Here is a 25119-nt window from a genome sequence, read left to right on the forward strand (position 1 = left end):
ATTCAAACAGTAAGTTATTTATTCATTTTAAACGTTATTTTGGATGCAAAAAATAGTTATTTTATCTTAAACCCATCCAAATAATATTACGATAATATATTTAATCACGCTACAAAGACAAGATTTGGGAAAAAATTGATTAGATTATACTCGATTTTGCGAAAAAATGAAGCGAATTCGGTCAAAATGGCCGATAAATGATCGTATTCGTGAATATTACTTAACTATCTTCTTACATAAAATTAATAAAATTCTAAATTATTTCAAATTTTAAGTTTGGTTTTAATTTTATTTTACTTTCAATTTAAAAAAAAAAGAAAAAGAAAAAAAGAAAAAGAAATTATTATGGTTGATCGTTTGTTATTGTCGCGAGAGAGCGTTGCAATGCGGACGATCAAAGGCAAAGACGTCGAACGAAGGAGGAGATTGGTGAGGATTAAAGATTGTGTATTTAGTTTAAAGAGGAAAAATGGAGAAGAAAAGCAAAACATTACTTGTTAGAAAAAGGAACGATTGATGCTACAAACTTAATTAACCAATATGTCGTCAAAAAATGAAAAGTCTGGTAAGTATCGTTGTTTTCTCAATGAAATGTCAATTAAGAGTTTAAATTGATTATGGAAATATATTTAATAAATTAAATCACAACAAAAAATGATTTAAATAGCGCGTGGCTCGATTAATTAATCTACTTAAAATCTAATCATTATTTTGTTCTCGTTTTAAACTAATATTTACTTGTGTGTGTGTGTGTGTGTATATTAAACATGCATTGTGTTTTGAAGAATTTCTTAAACAAATAAACCATTCATTTCTTTACTTGAAGAGTAATTGCTGCTCTATTAATAAGATTTGTATTGCAACTTTTATTTCTTAAAAAATGATGTGTGTATATGTATATATAAATTTAAAAAAAGAAATTATCAGTGTGGAAGTTTGTTCTTCAAAATGTAGAATAGTTTTCAATAATCTCTTATTAACATATACTTAAATTATTCTAATTCCGTAGAAGTAGAAGAAAAAAATAAACAAACAAACTTAGCCAAATAGACCGATTCATTTTAATAATTATTCCATGGAAGGTTGAAATGTACTTTTTTGTTTTCGATTCTTTTAAAAAAGAAAAGTAAATGCGATAAGTCCGTAAGAATATATTGTACACATAATGATATAATTTCTTGAGGGAATTGAATAAAAAGTGCTTCCTAGTTTTCTTCTTCCCTTAGGATAAATGATAGTAACATAATATCTTATTTTCCTAAATGCAATTAACATATTGAATAAAAGATTAAATTCTCTTTAGAAAAGATCATATTATTTGTTGCATGTGAAAAATTTACAATGTAATACATATAATTAAGAACATTACAATTTTTTATGATATAAATTTTTATTTTTCAGTTTATTATTTTAATATATATATATATATTTAAAAGTTATGACAAGCAAAATAATTATTTGTATCAAAAATAAAGCAGTAAATTAATTTTATATGCATGAGAAAGAGTTTATATATGATATCATAAACAGATAGTGATGTACCATCATACAGTCTATGGAAAGTTTTTTTTAATTTTTATTGCTATAATAAAATATGTATTTTTATGTTCTAGTTTAATTTGATAAATATTTAAAAATTTAGTGGGTATATTTAATTTTTAAAAAATTAATTTATAATATTTATTTCAAATGATTTAAAATGAAAATGTAGTTTTTAATATTTTAGTAGAAACTTAAAACAACAAAATGTGAAAGACAAAAAATAATAAAATGTGAAGTTATGATAAAATTAGTTTTTAATATTAAATTAAAATTGCTGGACAATTTTTTTTTATTTGTCAGATAAAATGGAATATAAATTGTCGAATTAAAATTCTATGGAAGCAAGGAAATAGTGACAATTGATGAGAAAAATTTAATGCTTTGAATGTGTTTATTTTTAATGCAAATTGATGGGTTTTAAATTCCAAACAAAATGGTAGCCAAAACAAATATTATATTGATTGCTTATATTTATTTTTAAAATGTAATTTAAATTTACATAGAAATTTAATTAAAAATTCAAATTAGAATTCATTTCCTGACATTCTTCATATATATAATTTATAAAATAAATCGTATTGTGTTTGTTTAGATTCATTAAAACTTTAATTGTAGACAAAATAAATACAATAGTAATAAATTTTAAAAGTACTACTGCATTTATGAATGTTTTCTTTATTAAAAATAAAACAGAACTTTTTTTTTCTCTTTCTTTAATATTCTCTTAGTAAATAGTTTTCCTAAATTACAAGAATTCTATTATTAAATATTTTTTATAGAGAACTTTAGAATCATTACATAAATAAAAATATAAATTTCTCATTTAAAACTCTTTTAACTGTAATTTTCTTAATTAATAAATAAAAATTTAATTGATTAAATTTAAATATTTAATAATACACTTATAACAAATTTAAATATGATTTAAATTCCAATGTTTATTTTAAACTATTTGAAAAGATTTTTTAATTAATTTTTGCTTCTATTTAAAAATTAAATGTTACAATTTATATGTCTTTAATATTTTTTTATTTTCTGATATTTTAAATTAAATTAAGTTTTTTAATAATGAATTAATGTTTTTTATTCTTTCGGAGGAAATTACATGGAAAAAAAAGCATCAGGGAGCAATTTTAGAAAGTTCTAAGATTCGGCTAATATTATTTTTATGATAAATTTAAAAGCATTAACATTTTTTCTGTTTTTATGCATTATAACTTAAAATGTAATTAAATATTTATAAATTTGAAAGCAATACGATTTAAATCTGATTAAATAAGTTTTTTTTTTTGTCTTAATACCTTCAAAACTTGTAGTTTGATGTTTAAAATTTCTAATTGTAATGAATTAGAAAATTTTAATATGCAGACATATAAATTTAAAAAGTATATCTTCAATACATTGTTTAATACATTATGCATAAGCTGATTTGATGGATAGATATGGCTTCACTCTGTAATTTGGATTCATTGATGATAAATGCTGATTGTGATATAATTTTTATTGATGGTAATCACTTATGTGGTGATGCAATGAGATTATCTGGAACCTAATAAAGTTTAAGTAATTATAAGATTTGACAATAGAAAAATTAATAGAATCTTATATTATATCTGATATACTAAATTTGCATTTATTAGAAGCTGAAGAATTTAAAATGTTACTTTGCTTTAAAACAGATAATATACTCATAATGCTCATATTAAAAAAAAAATATTTTATATTATTAATTGTTTAGATATTCAGATCTATAATTATGTAATATTTTGGATAATTTACAACCGGAACTAACATTTGCTTTAAAATAATTAATTTTCACTAATGACAAAACAGAGAATAAAATATATTAAAACATTTAGTTAATGACATTAATGCAGCAGGGACTCTCTCGATTATGAAATTAATTAAATTGTTAGGCTCCCCGATGACAGGATGGCCTGGTTGAATTGCATACTGCAGTTACACAAGTGCAGTTTGATGTGTTGTTGTGTATAATCGTCATACCTTGACCCAGAGGTCAAACTGTCTCCAATTCATTTATGTACGAGTTGATTTTTTGTTGAGTATTGAATCATATACCGTTTCTTTTATAACGTTTAGAACTTTAAATAATACACTCGATACATCCGTTTAATAGTGAATAAAAATGTTAAATATTATAATTTATATGAGAAATTTGTTAAGTTTAATTAATGGCTTTATGGTTAATTATAGAAAAAATCCCTATATGTTAATATAACCGATAAATTAACCGCAAGGTTAGTTGCTATTCAACTCTTGCACTTTTATGAACCGCTGTCCGGTTTATTAGATAAAAAAGCAGAGATAAACGCCGTAGACTGAGTTTTAACATATTAATTGCGAAATAGCTTTGTCTCGATTTTGTTTACTCGTATCTTGTAATCACTCTTCCTGACTAGATTATTCGGAGACTGTGGAATCTCAGACTGAAACATCTTAATTCTTATCGTGTTTAAAAGAAATCTGTCGCGACTATCTTTGACTCCATTCCGAAATCCTTCTTTCTATTGGATATTTGAAGATGGCACGCTCCCAGATATAACTTTTTTCTTTATATTTTTTGTATCGACCTAACTTGACCCGGGTGCTTTTTTTCCCTTCTACATAAGGCTGATGCATTCCTTTTGCACTTCCGGGAAAATTCTGTCGATATTCTCTACAAATTCATCTCATTATATATACAGTAGGTACTATATTTATATTTTAAAAATACGATTAAAAACAAACAAAAAAAAAGGGGGAGACTGCGAATATATAAATAAATGAACAAATCGCTAGCATCTTCGGGTTTTTTTTTTAGAATTAATATTTTTAACTTTCGAAAATCTTGATTCTAACGAAAGTTTAAACACTTGAATTGTTTATTCAGTTTTTTTTTTTTTCTTTTTAGTTCAGTAATACTTAACACTTTTCTCCCTCACAACGTCCCAATTTACTTAATGTCTGTAACCTTAACATATATTAAGCAATACAGTTAAAATAATTACGCAAGCAGAACTTTGCTGCTGGTTGTTTTACATTTTACAGCTATTTTGTATATTTTTGAGTATATGCTAATGCGTCACATCATCAAAACTAACCCATTTTAGGCGCCAAATATTTTTAACTGGCGCGTGATTCATCGTCACATCATAAACCGCATTTGTGTCATTGACATCGAAGTGACAATTTTTCCTTTTCGAAATTTTTACATGAAGGTGGAAACAAATTAGTCATTTAACTGAAATTCACATTTTCTAAACAATTTTCGAACGCCTAGTAGAATTATTTGATAGCGGTTATTTGACCTCATCCTAGGTCCAGAGATGTTCTAGAAGATCGGTAGTAAACTAAAAATAAATCCAGACGTCGATTTATATATAGAATGAATGAAGTGTCCTTTGACATATAATGAAAAACTTATGATAAACTCCATATATATATAATTTTTTTTTTTTTCTTCTTAAAGATATCGATTCATTTTCTAGCCTTTTGCATCTAAAAATGGATTAATAAAATTATTTACAAAATAAGGACACTTCGCGTCAATTCAACATTGCCAAACTTGGTTATATGAGTTTTTTCGAAGGTTACACCTGTACCAAAAAAAAAATGATCGGTTTATCACGATGAATGCCTTTACAAATGCTTCCCAGAATATTTTATTCTACATAAATTTAGAAATAGCATGTTTTTAATTAATTAAAATACTTGCAATTATTATTTAAAAAATTAATCTGGCGCTTATAAACAATAATATATATGCGTAAACCTGGACGTCATCCAAAATGTGTAGGCGAAGTGTAGGATTAAAGTTCTCAATACGTGACGCAAAATATGTTACCCACATGATATCTACAGCTGTATTAGTATAGTGATAGCATATCTGGTTCTCGCCGCATGTGTGATAAGTATGCGATATTTACCTTAGTTTAATCTTTAAAACGAGTTTTTTAAAATAAAATGCCTATCTTAAAAAGTTCAATTATCTAAGTTTTTACTCGTCTGCGAAATAAGGTCAGTATTGATATTTCAATCATTACTTTGAATAGTATTAACATGATTGTACAAGGTCTTTTACCACCTTATTACTTGCTGCTTGTCAATTGAGGTGATATGCGATTCTTTAACGGTATTTTCTCTGATAAGAACTTTATTGTTTTGTTGCTACATAATGATATTTTATCGCATAATTTGAATAATTTTTGCATGAATTATTCGTCCGTTTCGAAATAAATGATAGACGGGATATAAAAACGAAAATATACCAGTATAATCTATAATTATCAGTACAGTTTCAACATAAAACGGATGATCCTGTAATACTAGGAATTACTTTTTAAATAGTTTTATATATTTTAAAATTCTTTTTATTAATAAACAATTAATTATTAATTTAATATATATAATTTCATGTTATTTATTTCATAAATTTTTTAAATTAGGAATGAAGGAAAGAAATGCAAAATGTAAAATTAATATATCATTTTCTTGGGGTTTAGAAAAAAAATTCATTAATGATATGATGACTTCTTTAGAATAATAAACAATAATAATAATAAAACACTTTTTTATATAATAGGTTTTTAAATAAGTTTAAAGTTCCATCTAATGCAAAATAATAACTTCATATTAAATTAAAAATATGATAATTACATTGATTATGTTTCATTAATATTTTCTAACAAGAAATAAGACTATTTTGTCCATTGTAAGTTTATTTAATGGAAAATGCAAGAAAACTAATATGAAGAAAGTTAGAAGTAACTGACATTATTGATTAGATTAAGACAGTATAATTAATTAAACTTTCTTAATCTAGTCAGTATCATCAGTTATTTTCTTTATTAGTTTCTCTCTGCTGTATTTAAATTTAGTGTCCAAACTATATCAATACGGGGTTAAAGTTTTAAAAAAAGAAAATGAAAATATGTCATTTTTATTAAAATTTAATGGATAAATTCTTAAAAATCTTGAGGTGTCAGTTAAATAAAAATATTAAATATTTTTACTTGTACATTTAAATTATTATGATAGAAAAAAATAAAAGTAAAAATAATCAAAGTTTATTTAATATTAAAAAATTCAAGAAATTTATAATTATTTTTAGTATAAGAAATAAATTTATCTTTATCTAAATTTTTATTGAAAGTAGTAAAAAAAAATGTATGAAAATTAAAATTGATATTAAATTTAGTTTTCTTTTTCTTTTTGTGTCTTCCAAATATAGACAAAAACATGCCTTGGAGCTAATTTCAGAAATTTGTTTTATTTTCAAAACAATTTGAGTCATCAAGTTCGCAGATGTTTTAAGTACTGTAAATAAAAATATTTAAAATTAATAATGCAATTATTCATTTTTAAACACTTAAAACTCCCAATGTCATGTTTTTAAAGTTATCATCATGAAAATAAAATATTTTTGTAGAGTAACTTCATATCGGATGATTTTTCTATTCACTTTTTAATGTATATAATGTAATGTATGTAATTACTCTCTATTATAAAAAAAATTATATGTTTCAAATTTTATACATTCCAGATTATTCCGCTAACAAGATATTCTGTAGAAGCAAAGAAATTCATTAGTTAATCTTTTCTGAGAATTCCTTCTGTTCCTTGTTGAATAGATTTCATTGATTCCAATTTGGTGAATTCAAAAATGCCATTGTAATTATAGTACTTATTATGTGTTTGATATTGTAATTGATATCTATACAGCTGTCTATCGACTGCATAAATAATATAGAAATTTGAAATAAAGTTGTTATTTTGTTTCGATATAGAGACAATCAAAGAAATATTCTCATTATATGCTTATAAAATTATTGAAAATGGATATAAATAATCAGATTAAGTTTTAACTTTTGAATACGCAGTTGAAATTTTTCTCCAATTCGAATTTTCAATAATTATTGATACTAAAATTTGTTATTTTGTCATATATAGAAAATAAATATAATAATGAATCTGTTAAATAAAATTAATTTGTATAAATTTGTAAATAAATTGAATTACAAATTTCATAAAAAGGAACTAAATATTAGAGAAATTGTTAAGAAATTAGAAAACCAAAATTGTTGCAAAATTTTGAAAATATTTAATTTTCTGACTTTTCAAATGTTTTCGTACAATATATTGTTTATAAATTATCAAAACTTTTTACTTTAGCAATATAAAAAATATATTTTATAAGTAGAGAGAAACTCAAATAATTCAAGCTTATACATCTAGAGTTAGTGTAAATTTAATGCTAATAAACAATGTTATAGAACAAATCAGAAAACTCCCTGTTTATATGATATCATCTGAAATAAAAAACTTAAGTAGATTTTAATTTTCTTGGGTTGGGAAGTATGAGTCATTTAATGGAAATGCAGCTAATCATTGTTGAAAGTAAATTCACATAATTGGATTTTTTCCTTTCAAGAATAGAGATACATATACATTTCACTATCTTAAGAACCATCTGGAAGACATATGTGATATGTACATAATGGATATCATATTTCATAATAGTCATTATTATAAAGGTACTACATAGATTATATAATAAAAAATATATCAAATGTAGTGTAATAAAAAAAAATGTTTAATGTTCAGTGAGATGCTTATTAGCATTAAAGTACCTCATTATAAACTAATGCATTATCTCTAATTTATGAATATATTTTTGATATTTATTCTTATAATTATGAATATATATTATTTATAATTTTGTTGTTTTCGAATATTCTTGAATTAAAATCTGAATAGATAGAGGAACAAATACTTGTATATTCAAATCCAAATCGAAACATTCAAAAATAAAATATTAATTTAAATTAAATGAATTTTGTTAATTTTTAGTCTGTTGCCAAAAAAATTACAGAACTGTTGATTAGTCCTTTTTGTTAAATATAGAATAGAATATTCCAACAATGTCACATTGTATACTGTATCAGTAAGGTGTAACAGTTGCAAGATTTCAACTTGTGATAATGGTTAAGTTGTGATAACCACTGTTATATAGTTTTTTATTTGTCTAAAAATAATATGAAATGTAATGTAATGTCACACACGTCATATCTCTAGTGGGGTAGAACATAATTATTCTAACAATTTTTATAATTACTAAACAGAATTTTTTTGCATTCATTGTATTTATGTATTTTTTTTATAAATACATGAATTTAAATTAAAATAATAAATGTAGGATTTTAAACTTCATAAATATAACATTTGTAATTGATATTTTTAATGCAATAGAAGTTAATTAATTTGGCACCTATGGGACTGGAACAGTGCTAGATTATCAAAAATTTCAGATTATCATGCTGAACATGAACCAACATAAGAATGTCATGTTTTTGTATTTTTGCAAAATTTGATAAGTTATATGCATTCTGAAAGTTTCCAACATTTCATGTACCAGAAATGGTACTCTCCATTGATATACCTCTAGACTTCATATAAGAGGGGTCTTCAAAGTTGGAGGAGGAGCCAACATTGTTGTACATTTTGTACCAGCACACACTGATAAAAAAATATACAGCAATGTCCAATCTGACACAAATAAGATGCTTTAAACAAATGAGTCATTTTTCTCAATTATGATCGATCTCTTGACATGTAGCAGCATGCATCATCTTCACTTAAGTTTTTACTCACATTCTTTAGTATATCACATGTCCAAACAAATTCTGATTTGCAGAGTATTAGCATTCCAGATTATTATCAGGCAATTCCAGATAATCAGCTACTTTTCAAAGAGTGTCAGATCAGTGGCGTAGCTAGGGGGTGTGGTAGGTGCGGCCCGCGACAGGCTTATAGGGGCCACAAAATCAGGGAAAAAGACCCAAAAAATTTTTTTGGGGGCCCACAAATCTGGTTCCGCACCAGGCCTGGAGAACCCTAGCTACGCCACTGTGTTAGATTACCAGACATCACATGCTAGCTTAACAAATTTATGCTGTAGATTAATTTTTCTTAATGAATGTATTTGATTTGGCTGTGTAATAAACTAATCACAACATTGCTTTAAGTCTAAGATGAATCATGAGTTTGATATCAAATTTTAAGATTGTTTTTAATGGAGGGAAAATTTTTAAATAATCAATTTTATTAAATCATAAATAACGAGTTAGAAAAACAATATAAATGCCTAAGAACAGGAAATATTCAGCAACACTATTTCCATGCTCTTTATCATATAAAATAACTTTTCATTTTAATGCTGTATTATAATGTCATCTTGAAGGCATTTTAAATGTTAAAATAGAATTTAAATTAAATGCTTATTATCAATAAAATCTATTTGAACTGATGTGTATAACCATTGAGCAGTAATGCCAAGAACATCTGTTATTGATGCATAATGTATCATCTGATTTTTGTTTTGGAATTGAGATGGATTGATTATAAGGACATCTTCATTTTGAACAGAAAAAATGGATTTAAAAAAATACATCTTAGAATCAAGAAAATACAATAAAATAGTTTTGTGTAATATTGCACATTAATTTATTCTATAATTTTCAAATTACAGTATGCAAAATGATGATTTAAAAATTTTTGAATATTTGCTGATTATTTTGAAGTTGCTCTTGAATATATTTTAAAATAATTTATCATATTTTTTTAAAATTAAAATTTCAAATTTTTGAATATAATATAATCTTTTTATATTTGTCTGTAATTGTGATATTTAATAGAGAAGGACAAACTTAAGAATTAAAAACTTTCCAATATTTTAATGAACATTCCAAAAACAAAGAATATTTCATTTTAATTTTTTTTTTTTGTAAAATGTATATCATAATTTAAGAATCTGATAGGTAAATGAATAGTTGGAACAACTTCATGAAAGTAGGGATATTCTGATACCCTAAAAGCATCAATACTGGCGAGTATTGGCACTGGGTATTAAAACTGGAAATCTTGCTGCCCATCGCCGTTCAGTCTGTTGCATCGCATTCCAGTTGTTTTTTCTGCCAAGAAGGTATACCTATCCCTCATTTTTCACAGTGGATATGTTCCAAAGAATCCCACATAAAGAAAGTACAGTGCATGCTACCTGTAGAAAAATGCTCAATAGGATCCAGAACTTTGATGGAATGAAAAAATAATCAACGTACAAAGAAACATGAGGTTTTTTTATTCTAACATCATTTATTGTTGACATTATTTGTACATAACTATAGTAAACACCAGATGGCGTAGGAAACATAAAATTGACATACAGCATTCTCTGATGTACCTGTATTATTGTACTATACTTAAAAAAGGTAAATTAACTCTGATTTCAACAAAAACAGTAACTTTTTTAACAAAAATTAAATTAAAAATTTTCAAATAAACTGTTTTTATCTAGTGTAAAAAAAATTGATCATGTAAAAAGAGGATTTGTTTTCTTTGTCAACCACATTATTTCAAAATTGCATAAAAATAGACTGTGTGAAAAGAGAAATATGTGTATCGTAGTCAGTGGTGATATTCGGCGGGTTCGCACAGGTTCAGCCGAACCCGTTGTTAAAATTTTCAGTTTCCCGAACCTTGTTAAACACACGGAACATTTCTCAGTGGGTTTGTTTTTTTTTTTTTTAATATATTAAAATATGCATATTATACTCTGTAATACTACTAAACTAGAGCCTTATACCCCGTTCGTACCGAGCATTTCAATCTAGATTGTGAGCAAGGTCAGGGAGTATGTCTTGGTGCGATCTCTCTCGACCGTTTCAATCGAGGTTTAATCATGATCGATTCAAGAGAGTTCTTCAAAGTAGATCCAGTCATAAGAGAGATCTCAGAATGCCACGCGCGTGAGATAATACAAGATGGCTGTCAAACACGTGTGCCGCTATGGACAGCGAAAGAAAAAGTATAATGTATCTCGAGAGATGATGACACGTGTATTTCGAGAAGCGCCATTTCGCGGTAAAGATTACTCCTGCCTTAAAAAAAAAAAAAAGGTCGACAGCCCTAAAATATTATCGTTACCAGCCCTTCACCCATGGCTCGTTACGTTCCAAGTACGCCACTGATTGTTAGATATACGGTTGCAAGATGAATAGAAATAAATACAATATCTTAAAACGTCCATTTCGTTTGTCGGTGATTGTCAGGGAAAAATTTTCTGCTAGCGAACCCCTTGTTAAATATTTCGAATATCACCACTGATCGTAGTTATAATAAAGGCTGAATGGGCCCCAGAGCAGCAATTTATATTTTGTTGCTAATATCTGGTTCAGAAGTCAATGCATCAGTCAGTACTTCAGTTTACTTTCATAAGATGTGTTATATAGAGAAAAGAAACCCCAGATTTATACTCCTGCTAATGGAGTCTGTGGTACTACTGTATGTGAAATAGGAATAAATAAGAAATCATTGGTTAAAATATAAAACAGTGTCTTTAGATTGAAGATTCTTTATTGTATTCAAATTTTACAAATATCATGCAGATAGGTACATACAAATTATAGCTCATTTTAAACATCACTGGTGGTCCAAGTTGATTAAGAAACAAAAGTACTGCATAATGTTCAACTAAATATTTATTTATAAATAGTAGTCAGAACTCTAAGCATATATAGATTCTGGAAATGAAATTTGATATAATACATTTATTGATTTTTAGTCATTAATATGTTTTATTTGAACTGAAAATGGTGTAAAAGTCTATTTCAGTTTCTGATTTGGTTGCAAAATCTGGTTTTGGTTGGACTTTACCTGTTTGAGAAAAATATAACAATACCAGATCTGATACCTGAGAATAGAGTACTCAATATCCAAGGAAAGTATTGATATCAGCAGTATCAGGATGTCCCTATGACTTTCAGTTATAAATTTCATTTAGTGTATCTAATGTCTTTTTATATGTATTAAACAGACTTCTAAGTTTTTGTTAATAGTTTATGAATGGCTGATACTTCATTTAATCTTAAAATGTTTTAAATACATTTTACTGTTGATATTCTAAATGACATATAATTTATATAGACACAGAAATATTAATTCATTAAAAATATTCATTAATAAAATCATTATATCTTATGGAATTTATATAAAAATTTAGTAATGAATTTTTCATAAGATGTAAAATGAAAACATTTGCTAAACAATATGAAAATGAAGTGTGAAGATTTAACAAATGAAACAATTTTGGCTGGCTTCTACTTTCCATAGTCCATAACAAAGACTACTGCATAATATTTCATTAAATAAATCATTGAGTTTTCATATTTTTTTCTTAATATGTACTGTACAAGATGCAAATTCTGTAATATACAAAATTTAATTAGAAATGTAAACCATTTTATATACTGTACAAGTTTTTATTTTAATACTTTGGAATTTTTTTATAGAATTTGCATCAAACCTTTTACATTTAACCTTCAATTTGTTTACCTGTGAAATAAAATCTATTAACATATAAATTGTTTTTTGTTTAAAATTAAAATTGACCTTTCCTATGTTTTAATATTAAATAAATAAAATTGTTAAAACATGATATAAAAATGCTTGTATTTTCATATAAGTTTTCATACTGTGATTTTTATGGGCAATAAATTTAGTTGTTTTTTTAAAAAATAAATTTCAAAAAATAGTGAATTTAGAATATTTTGACAGTTTAAAGAGATTGTAATATATTTTATTTTCAATGAATATTATTATTTTGATAGCTTATTTATAAAAACAAGATAATTATTATATATTGACTTCAATTTTATATCTTAAATTTTTTTGTGTGTAATTAATTAAATATATAAATAATAATAATTGTGCTAAACATTTTCTAATAAATGTGCATGTAAATCTTATCTTATGATATAAATAATCAGATATATATTATTTAAAAAAATAAAAATTATTATATTAAAAGATTAAATGTCTTAAAAACCAAGTATCAAACTAATTTCTCAGATATCAAATAATAAATTTTAAAATAGCTGCTTAGTCTTGTTTATTTTGATTTTAGAAGTATTTATTGCATATAAGTATACTTTTTATAAAATCTATTTGTAATTTAAAATTTATTGTATAGCTATTTTAAAAGATTTATTTATGAATAGATACTGCAAGGCCAAGAGGTGGGCGTTTAGCTCGAAGAGCTAGATCTTTTAAGGAAGATTTCTTCGGAAGAATAACACAGATGAGAAGCCCATCGGGTACACGTTCTGGTTCTCCAAGTAAAACTCTTTATTCTAAATCAAGAAATAAAGGTGCTGCTAATGATTCAGAACAAGAAAATGCTAACAGTGGACCTGGAAAAGTAAATATTATACTTTTTTTATGATAACATTTATAAATATTTTTTATAATAATAATTTTAAAAATTTATATTTTATCAAAATAGCACTTTAAATAATTTCAAATTTTACAAGTAAATAATTAAAGAGAGCTTAAAACAATGAAGTAAACATTTGCTTAATTTATCATTCTAGCTAATCAAAGATTTATTTATGTAATCAAAGATTTATTTATTTTAGGTTTCCAATGATTATCTGCTAGTGTTGTTTGAAATAATAAATGTAAATGTTTGTAAAATAAAATGTTCTTCTGTATTAAAATTAATTTTTTTAAATAGTTTTTTCATGAATCATTAACCAATTTTAATTTTATAACTTGCTTATTTATCAACAAAATCTCATTTGTTATAAACAGTTGTTAGTTCTATTGTCTATCAGTCATAGGTCTGTTTGCTGATAAACAACATGTTTATAAATGTGATATAAGAATAAACGAATTCTAGGAAATTAGTTAAGTCTACTAGACACTGTCAAATATTTGATATTTTGATAAAACTGTCTGTTATGAAATGGAAAAATGATGCAGATATTTTTTTTAAAACAAATTACAAAATAAAAAATTAAATAATAGTATTTTTGATGAATTGCCTTTTTTATTTTATGATGTATGGTATTTTATATTTAATAATATAAAAGTTGATAATTTTAATATAATGTTAATAATAACAAGTTTTAGAATTTTAACAAAATCAGGTATTTTTTAAGACATTTTTTACATTAATTTTTAATTCATATTTAATTGAAGACAATGAATATGAAATATTCATAGATTATTGATAGAGACGTATTCATTTATATTGATTAAAGACGAATAGTTTGAGAAAAATATTTCGAATATATTATTCAACATGACTATTTGATTATATTAGTAAAGACAAACAGAATTATTATCGTATTAACCACAACTCAAACTGGTTGTATTTGCAAAGAATTATTATCTTTAAATAAATATCATTCGAAATGATGATAATGTTAATTGATGTGATAATGTATTTTCCAGATAGATATAAATTTTATAAATAACTGCTGTTGGTTAAGCACAGGCATTTAGAATTCAGTAGTTCAATTGTGCTAATTTGTTTCATAAGGTAAATTCATAAATTTTTGGATTAGAACTAGTCAGAAGCAAAAGTATTTTTAAGAAATTAAAAGAAAAATTAGTTTTTAATATCATTGAAACTATTTCCTTTATTGGATTTTTATCTTGCATAAAATATTAACTCAAAAGATAGTCAAAATGTTAAATAATAAAATATTTTCAAGATATTCTTAATATGTAGCTTGTTCTATCATTATATAATGACATAGTCCATTTAAAATTAAATTACCTTCTGAAGATATTCTGAAGGTTTAAAATGTTTTAATTGATTTAATGATCAGTAAGAATTTTTTCATCCATTTATTCTCTTAATCATCCTATGCATCCTGATTCTTCATTTTTTTTTTACTGTATTATTAATAATCAGATTATTTCTGATATCTTAATACATATATATTTTTCTTTATATTGCTAACTGAAGTTATAAATTTCATTTATTAGCATTAACTAAAAGTGATAACAATGAAATGGTTCATTAGATTGAACTGCTTAAGTTGTTTTGAAGATTTAGAAAGTTTTAAATTGATTTAATAATTATTGGAAATTAATTTAGGTTAGGATGTTTTAATTGTTATATATACCACTTTAAATAAATTTTAGTAGTAAATAAATAACTAATGTTTTTCCAATTCTATGTATTATTATTTACCTAATGTCAGGTTTTTAAGGTTTTTAACTATAATCTTGTTTACATATTAACAGTTGCATTTTTTTTAATTTAATAAAGAGTTATGCAATAATTTGTTTCAAATTGAAGACTTCATTATTTTATATATAAAAAAAAGATACAAATAATATACAATATATTTAATTTTTAATTTTAAAAAATAAACATATGATAGGCTTACATGAAAATGTGGAACTGTTATGTTATTTGAATTATGTAATTTTCAACAATTAAAAAAAAAAATACTTTGAAATCTGTATTACATTTAATTATTTAGATATAAAAATATATATAATTATATATTTTCAGAATGTTGCCAATTAAATGATAAATTAGAACTGTTATTAAAATTTATCTATGAATAAAATGTGAATCTGTGTTTAATTTTTTTAATCTAAAAATAAAATATAAAATTAATAAACTTGAATAGTTGATTTACCGTAATTCTCCTCTATTTTAATGAAAATACTTCCAAAGCTTTTACATCATAAGTTCTCTAATAAATATAAATTTTTGATGAATTTTTTCCATTTTGATATTGAAACTAACTCAAATTTTTTAGTTTCTTGATTATCTTAAGAATTAAAATGTAAATATAGGCACTGCTGCAAGACAGCGTAGCAGTGCCTGTATGAAAATGTAAGAACAAAACTATAAGGTCATATTTGAGCTAACAAGCATTCTGAAAATTACTTCAAATTTCATTTAGTGCTGCATTCTATGAAGCATATACTTGAAGTCCTAACTATTTAAATTATTCTTTAATGTTATCTCTCTTAATTAAGTTTTATCTATTACAATGAGTTTTAGTCTCTAATATTCATTCAATCTGTGTGTATTTCTTCACTTATATCTTTACTGCTTAATAAGTTTTTATTTTTCTCTTGTGTTATTGCCTTATCTACTATATAAGTTATTTATACTGCTCTCTAACATGTGATTTCTTTGATATCATATTTAATCAGTATATTTTTTTCTGTCATAGGATATATTTTCAAATTACTATCAGTTAACAGTTAAATTGTTAGAAATTTTAAAGAATAAATTTTCTTTTTGAATTTTACAATATATTTGTCACTGTAATTCAAATCTCCCCCAAAACTTGTTATAAAATACTGAAAAATAATCTAGTAATTGTAGAACTAAAGACCGAAACTGACTGATAAGAGTATACTTTTTAAAAACTTAATTTTAGAAAAGAAGTATTTATTCAGATGAGAAATTAACATTTTTGACAACTTTACTTGGAGGACTAGAATTCAAAAGAAAAAAAACTTATTCCTTTCTATAAAGAAGCAGAAGTGTAAAACAAAGTGTTTTATATCAGAGTAGATTATTTGATAACTGATGTGAAAATTTTACTTTTGATTTAGAAATAACGAATTGATTCAGATGAATACTTTTTAGGAAGAGAGAAAGCCTCAGAAGATTAAATTTTATGAAAGTAGTACCTAAAAGTACAGCAGAATTTGATCTGAATGTCTTGTCATGGAATTGTCAAGGAACTTTGACCACTAACTTCCTGGATTTGAATTTTTTGGAATTTTACTTTCCTGGCTGTTGTATGTAACAGATAAAGTATGGCAATGGGGGGGTCATTTTTTGACCAAAGATTTCTACACTTTTGGACTCGGGACATCTTAAAACATCTAGAAATGCAAAAAAAAAAATTGGGGGTAATTTCTGTATGTATGGATGTTAGTGTGTGTGGGACACAATTTTGTTCATCCTTTTTGAAGCTTAATAACTCCTGTGCTTTTTGTCAAAAGTTTTTGAAATTTTGCAGGTTGGTTTGTTTATTAGGAGGATTGTTGCTATTAAATTTTTGAGATTAAACATTGATGCATGGGGAGATAATGAAGGTCTTGTATATCTCCAGTAGGATCAGACCTAATGATGATTTTACTTGTTATTAGCATTTAGATTTTTATAAAAAAAAAACATCCCTAGCCTCAAAATTAAGTGTTTTGCAATTTATAATAGTTAAAAATATGAAAAGTGTTTTTTTATAAAATAATATAACAGATGGCACCACCAAAATTTTAAATGTTGCCAGGAAAGTTGAGCAACTTGTTACTGGTTTATTTTAATATTAAAACATACTAATGCTAGATTTGCTAGTGAACTAGATTTACTGTATATAGGTTCTAACACTCTAAAATTTCTTAATTCTCTGTCTTCTAGCAAACTAGTTCTTAGATATTTTTTCCTCCTATTATTAAGTTTAATAAAATTTTATGGTTTATTAATTTTTAATGGTCATTTTATAACAGATTTTCTCTCCAATTTTATATTTATGTTTTTCTTAGGTACTTCAGTTATTGATCTAATTGTATCAAAAACTTTTAATTTAATAGAGAATTTAAGTAATTTACAAGTTTTGTGTAAGTTTAGTTTCAATCATCTTCCTTGTTTTGCCCAAAACCGTTTTTGAAGATTCAGAGAATTATTAGAAACCTTCAAAGCTAGATGATTATTTGCTTAATGTTAGTTCTAGTTATGATGTAATTAAATAACTTCTTTTTTGCATTATTATTCAGCTTTGATAATCTTAATGTTAGAACTGTGATATGTTATATGAAAAAAATGTGATTTGACCATGATTGCTTGATATTAAAAAAAACTTACTAATTGTATTTTAAAAGCCTTTACGAAGGATAGAACTAAGAAAGCATTTGCAAATTATTCCAAATTAAAGAAAAGTTTTAAGTGGGAACTAGTCAATAAATTTAAAGTACAAAAATTAACTGATTCACAGCTGTTATGTAGAGTAACAAACACACCCAAACAACCTTAAAATGCAACAAAAATTTTACTAACCAGAATGTTTGATTGTTTTTTAATGACCTTCCTCGAGTAGAATACAAAATGGAATGTCAAACAGAAGTTTAAATGCTAACATTCTAGAAATGTTCCAGTTAGTAAAGTTTAGGTATGTTTGGTACAAAAATTATCATGCAATGTTGTTTCTGCTAAGAATGGAATGTGTTTTGAAGGAACATTATTTCGGTCCTCTCTTGGTAATTAATTTTGGTATGTGTACTGATAATTATAGTCCATTACTAGATGACCCAACTTATTACTCATAGAGGAACTGCACTTGTACATCTACCATCTCTACAGTCATCTAATGCAGTAAGAATTTCTTCACACAAATGTTTTCAATTTCGTACAGAACACATTTTATGGAAGAAATTTTCATTTTAAAAGCTCATATCGATAATAAATAAATAAATAAATATATATATATATATATACAAATAATAATTAAAATGTCATTCTATACTGCTTTACAGTAATGCTTCCAGTATTATGTTAATATCCTTGAAATTAATTGCCTGCTCCTTCAACATAGCTTTGTAAATGTGTCAGGCTTCTATGAATTTTATTTTAGCTTGATTCCATAGAACCAATCTAAAATAATATATGGTGCAGAGGATATAACAAATTAAATACACAGAAGCCTGGCACATTTTTGAATTATTGAAAATAAAGGTGTTGGTTACAATCTTTATTTTGTATGGAATTATTCAGCTAGTGTTGTCTAAAAAATTCCACAAGTTATATGTAGGGTTTATTGATCTAAAGAAAGCATTTAACTCTATAGATCATGACATGTTATGATGGTGACTCAACAAGTTGAGTATTTCCAACTCTTTTATTAAATCACTTAAACAGCTTTTTGAACACTAAACACATCATCAAGGATGGTTTTACCAGAACATATTCTTGGGCATTGAACAAAGGATTAATTCAGGGTAAGCCCCTGAGTGTTATTCTTTTTAATCTGTTTTCATAAATGATCTAACTTTTATACAAGTAAATAAAATGATGGGTATAGCATTATCTTCACAGATTAAGCTGAATTGTCTTTAGTTTGCAGACGAAATTATCTTGCTATTAAATTCTGTTGTTAGTCTTCAATTGAAGCTCAATATTTTAGTTGAATATTAAAAAAAAGAAAAGATTGACAATTAATGAAGATCAATCAAAGATATTGATTTTTTATAGAGGAGGAAAGCTTGGAAAAGTCAATAATCTCCATTTGTTGAGTAAAATATCAGAAATAGTGTTGAACTTTAAATATTTGGCCACTTACTTTTCTTCTTAAGATTTGTTTCCTTTCATTTTGAAAAGGTATTGCCAGATTCTAAACTGAAATTGTCATATATAATATTAATAAAAATGACAATATCTTCTGTTAAGAATTATTTCAGACTTTTAACTCATACTCAACATAACTATTAAGCTATATGTTCTCAATTTGGAATGCTAATTTTGTAGAAAAATTAGATAAGGTTCAATTATGGTTTTTTAAAAAGATTTTCCATTTAAAGCAGTCAGTTTCTGGATTATTGATAAGTTCTGAACTTGAGTAGACCACCCCTAACATTTGGCCTTATTATGAATGCTTTTTGTTGTGTTTTTGATTAAAAATTCTTGATTTACCAAAATGTGAATTTAGAAAACTAGTTTATAAGAAATTAATTATAATACAACAATTATCCTTTGTAGAGATGACTACTAATGATTAAAAACTGGTAAATATATGAAAACCCATTTTCATATATTTACCAATCTCAACTTTTTCTGTTGATTTTTACACTTGGTAAATGACAAATGTTGGTTAACAAGATAATATGCATATTAATTAGACATCTCTTTTCTTTTCTATGGACTATATACAGTAGAGAGTCATTTATCCGAATCAATTGGGGACGGGTTGTTCGGATAACCGATTATGTGGGAAAAAATATATTAACCTGTCCGATGTTGAAATTTTTCTCCATTATGTGTTGCTTCGTGTTGAATTTTCGTCGATTTTAAGCCTAACGAAAATTTTTATAATAATAATCGAGGCTATTGTATCGTTAAAAATTATTTCTTTATTTTGTACAAACAAAATAAATATATTGAAAAATATAAAAATTATACTTTAGAAGTAAATCTAGTATCAAAAAAGTTTGATTCAGCACGACACAGTCCGACTGGAAAGTGTTTGGATAACCGACGTTTCGGATAACCGGTGTTCGGATAAACGACTCTTTACTGTATTATTACTTATTATCTAATATACATAGGCTGTTTTTTTTCCAAGCTCCGATGGTCCATAAAACAAAGACAAGTGTAAATAACAAAATGAATTAATTACCAAAAGTTAGGTACAAACATGGTTACTTTTCGACATAATTACCGTGAAGATTGAGGCATTTGTCATATCTGTGGACGAGCTTTTCCATCCCCTCTTCATAGAATGTTGCTGCCAATGTTTAAAGGTGGTGAAGACTTCCACCCTTCAGACTTCCAGCCAGCTTGGAACTTTTTAATGTGTGAAAACTTCCACCTCTTTTCTGAACTGAAAACGTGGCTACCAGGGCAGAGGTTTGAGACTAATGATGATCTTCAAAACAACATTGTTAAGGCCATCTCAATTCACTGGTGGCAACATTCTATGACAAGGGGATGGAAAAGCTTGTCTACAGATATGACAAATTTCTCAATCTTCATGATGATTATGTCGAAAAGTAACCATGTTTGTAACTAACTTTTGGTAATAAATTTATTTTGTTATTTACGCTTGTCTTTGTTTTATGGACCATTGGAACTTGAACAAAAAAACCCTTGTAAATTATATAAAGACAAGCAATTATTTATTGTGACGTCGTCACAATGCCAGGCTGCAATTTTTAATTGTGTTTTAATTTAAAATGTATGCTCTCTACTTCAAATTAGTAGTGTCATGCTGGTAAGCTATCTAACTCCTTTCAAGAGAAAATTTTTGAATTGAAATAACATGACTTCTAATTTGCTCCGGAAGTCCTATATAGTTAATTGGTGCCTCCTGCTCCTAATCTTTCCATATCTGGTCTCAGCTTTCATCTATCTAATTCCATTCTTGAGATTAAGGAAAGACAGATGAATGGACAACAGTGGGAATTTATAGATCTACAATTTTTTAAATTGCAGTCTAATTAAATCTCTAGTGATAGAACTTCAGTAACTAGATATTCTTCTGCTGTTCAAAAAATAGTATAAATATTACCAAAAATACTAAATGTTCTATTTTGTAAATAAGTTGTCGAAAATATTAAGAACCATCTGTTCATTTCATGTGAACCTCTTGAATATCTAAAGGAATCTTTAATGGGACATCAATTTAACTTTTATTCTTTGCTTGATGGTAAATAGGTTCTATCATATTATACAAGGTATATAAATTCTTTAAAGACTAATTTTATTACAATAAATTGTGTTACCTAATAATTTAATTTTTTTTTTTGTGAACTTCATATAAATAGTAATTTTTACAAATAAGTATTGTTTTATGTATAAAACATACATAATGCTTCCTGTATTTATGGAATTTTTGTTTGCTTCCTTTCTTTCTTGTAAAAGTGAAAGCTAAATTAATAAAGGTTATATTTATTGCTAATCATTTCATTATACTGAATAAAATGAAACAACCTCCTAAATTTATTTTCAATCAGACAGATTCTTACGGAAAGTGATTTGATATCAGTCATTTCTAAAGATCCAAGCTGTCTAGACGAAGACAGAAATTGATGTATTAATTCACTAATCTAATTGCTTCTGAAGATGAATGAGAGAAGCAAAACCATGTAAATTTAGATAGATAGCTATCCAGTTTCAAATGTTAATCTATAGCCAATACATTCTAAGCTATAAGTTTTCATATATAAACATCCTACACCCGACAGTTATATATTAAAGTGAAACAATTGCTGGATTATATCGGGCTATATTATTACTACTGTTGCTGCATGCCATTATTGTATAGTTATAATTCATTTTATTTTAAAATATTATATTTCCCTTTCCCTCTTTTCTATTGCTATTATCTTTCCCTCTGGAATTTTCCTTCAACTCTTTCTTAACGGCATAACAGCAGGTGGTCACTTACAAACAATGGGACAGTATGCGACCCTCAGGGCAGACTATAGACCACAAGGCATTCTTAAGAGGAAACTGGACGAGAGGAGATGTGTGAAGGATGCTCTACAGCTTTTGTGGTGCCATGTGGAGAAGACAAAGAGATAGAAGAGAAGTGAAATCCCGATAGTGAAAGTACAAGAGTACTACTTCGTCCCAGTGTATTTAACTTAATAAGAGGTTTGATGAACAAAGCCAATTTTCATCTTAATTAGAAAAGGTTCATCCTTTAGATCTATTGCATCAATAGCACTGCTGATAATCTTGGGTGCCTCTCATTTTTTGTCTTCTACTTTCTTCCTTGCTCTAAATCTACCTATTCTCTTAAATTAATAGTAGTAAGTTATAAGATAGTTGTAAGATATACCTATATATTCGTATTTGCCCTTTGTAAAATATTAATCAATTAAGACTCAATTGTCACGATATTTTAATTTGTGCCTTGCTATTATTGTCGGTTATGCTATTAACATGTATTTGTATCAGGGATATTGATATTCTTATTTTACTAAACTTAGTTTCTTTGTCTAGAAAAATTTGCTCATATCTTAACACTACATTATTAATTAAATTTTAAGTAATGTGGCACTAGAGGCAGGCATTACATGCCATCTCTTGCTAAATTTAATAATAATTATTATTATTTTATTAATTTAATTATAATTATTAAATTTAGCAAGAGATTGCACCTAATTCCTGCCTCTAGTGCCAAATTACTTAGCATTTAATTAATAATAGTAGCAGTAATATAGCTCAATATAATCCAACAATTGTTTGGCTTTAATGTAAGTTTTCATTTTGATTAATTGTGGATTATTTTTGAATACTATCTTTATCTAAATAATAAATCATTTTCAAAAAATAATAATCTAAAAATTGTCTTTGAACAATAATTTTCATCATTAATATTCAGTTTTGAAAAATTTTTTCACTTGTTATCTTACATTTGTTTTGATTAAAGTAAACTTTACAGTGTGAATTTGTTTTAGAAGGAAAACTTGTGACCAAATTGGTTCAAAGTTACTTTCTATTGCTTTTTTTAGCTAACTCTGTTGTACACTTGCTATGCACTATATCATCACAATGTTCTGCAAGACAGAAGTGGAGCATTCTAGTAATGGCTCCAATATATGATAGTGTCAACCCAATTAGGGGGATATTTCCTTAGGGTATATAGTATATACCCCAGACTTCAAAGAGTGTAACCTTGTCTCAAGGAAATAAATGCATTTGACCCAGTTGACTAAATGTTTGAGCTTGGTTGGGTTGTCTTTAGCCAAGTTCAAACATTTAATAAATATGGTCAAATGCATGTTATTTCCACCATTCACTTTGTATTCTAAGAAGGGATTGGTTTTCATAACTCTGGCCATTCCATACCTAGATCCTACTTCGATACATATTTGTTGAGTCTTCAAGAAATTTGATGATATTTTGCCACTAGTGCTCCAGCCCACCTTATGTAGGATATTTTGTAATTATAGAGACGAGGTTAGACTCTATGAAAAGTCTGGAGTATATACCGTACCCTTGGGAAATCCTCTAATTTGGTTGACACTACTATACATTGGAGTCACTTCTAGAATGCTCCATTTTTGTCTTGCAAAACATCATGATGATATAGTGTGTAGCAAGTGTACAATAGAGATAGCTAAAAAAAAAAGTGATAGAAAGTAACTTTGAACTAACGTGCGAACTAAGGGAAACATGCGACCAAAGTTCGCATGTTTCCGTTCTAAAACACTGTGGGAATCTAAAAACATTATGAAATTTGTTTTTGAAAAATTAACCAGAAAAATTCTAGTACAGCGAAGTGTCAAAAATACAGACTAATTGGGATTGGACTCCATCTGAATTTTCAAATATGCATAAATTAGCATTTTACATACTGTAAATCAAGTTTAGATGTTCTAAGTCGAAGCCAGTATTTCACAGGAATGTGGGAATAGTTAAAGATTAAAAATATAATTTACAGAATTACAATACTTTTAAAAAAATCCATAATTTCCACATTAAAAAATTACAATTCTGAATGAATGTTAGAACATCTACAATGCAAGGCCACAAAAGGACAGGAACAACAAAGTTACCATTGAAATATTCCTTTTTTTTTGTTTTTAATGGCAAAATCTGAATTTTTGAGACTTCACTGTAATTCTTTTTTTGTAAATTTATATTAATCTAAATTATTATTGCATTTAAAATGAATTAATAAAGTTTTTCAAAGATAAAAATCTTGGTCTAGATAGAAAATAAATTATTAATACATACTGCTGAAGAAACTACTGTGTGCTTTTAAAGTATTATATTGTAAAATCAAACATATTGAATGGTTCAGATTATACTTTTCATGTTTAAAAATGATTTTGAATGGTGATCAATTTTTGAATTTTTACATATGATTGATCTTATAGTAGTGAAATTTTGATTTCATAGATTAATTTGAAATAATATAGACTTTTTTCTTCTGCACTGCATTGTGGTATAGTACTTTTCTAAGAAATCAATGAAAATACTAAGTAAATTTAATTCTTTGAAATAATCCTTGATACGTGAATGCTGTTGACGAG

General features: G+C 26.0%; 1 protein-coding gene across 4 annotated transcripts in view; it reads left to right on the forward strand.

Moving 5' to 3' along the window:
- The first annotated feature begins 329 nt into the window (after positions 1-329).
- C3G (C3G guanyl-nucleotide exchange factor) overlaps positions 330-25119 on the forward strand; it is a 48039-nt gene continuing 23249 nt past the window's right edge. Inside the window, exons 1-3 of one of the 4 annotated variants that reach the window (XM_067280911.1) lie at positions 330-565; positions 7085-7212; positions 13596-13795. In XM_067280911.1, the coding sequence (XP_067137012.1) occupies positions 13676-13795 (120 nt within the window). In that variant the 5' untranslated portion in view covers positions 330-565; positions 7085-7212; positions 13596-13675. Of the gene's footprint in view, positions 566-5250; positions 5560-7084; positions 7213-13595; positions 13796-25119 lie in introns of those variants that run through there. The other 3 variants (XM_067280912.1, XM_067280909.1, XM_067280910.1) reach the window with 3 other exon arrangements.

Source organism: Centruroides vittatus, unplaced genomic scaffold, assembly GCF_030686945.1.
Source record: "Centruroides vittatus isolate TY-2023 unplaced genomic scaffold, ASM3068694v2 contig_900, whole genome shotgun sequence".
NCBI classification, from domain to species: domain Eukaryota; kingdom Metazoa; phylum Arthropoda; class Arachnida; order Scorpiones; family Buthidae; genus Centruroides; species Centruroides vittatus.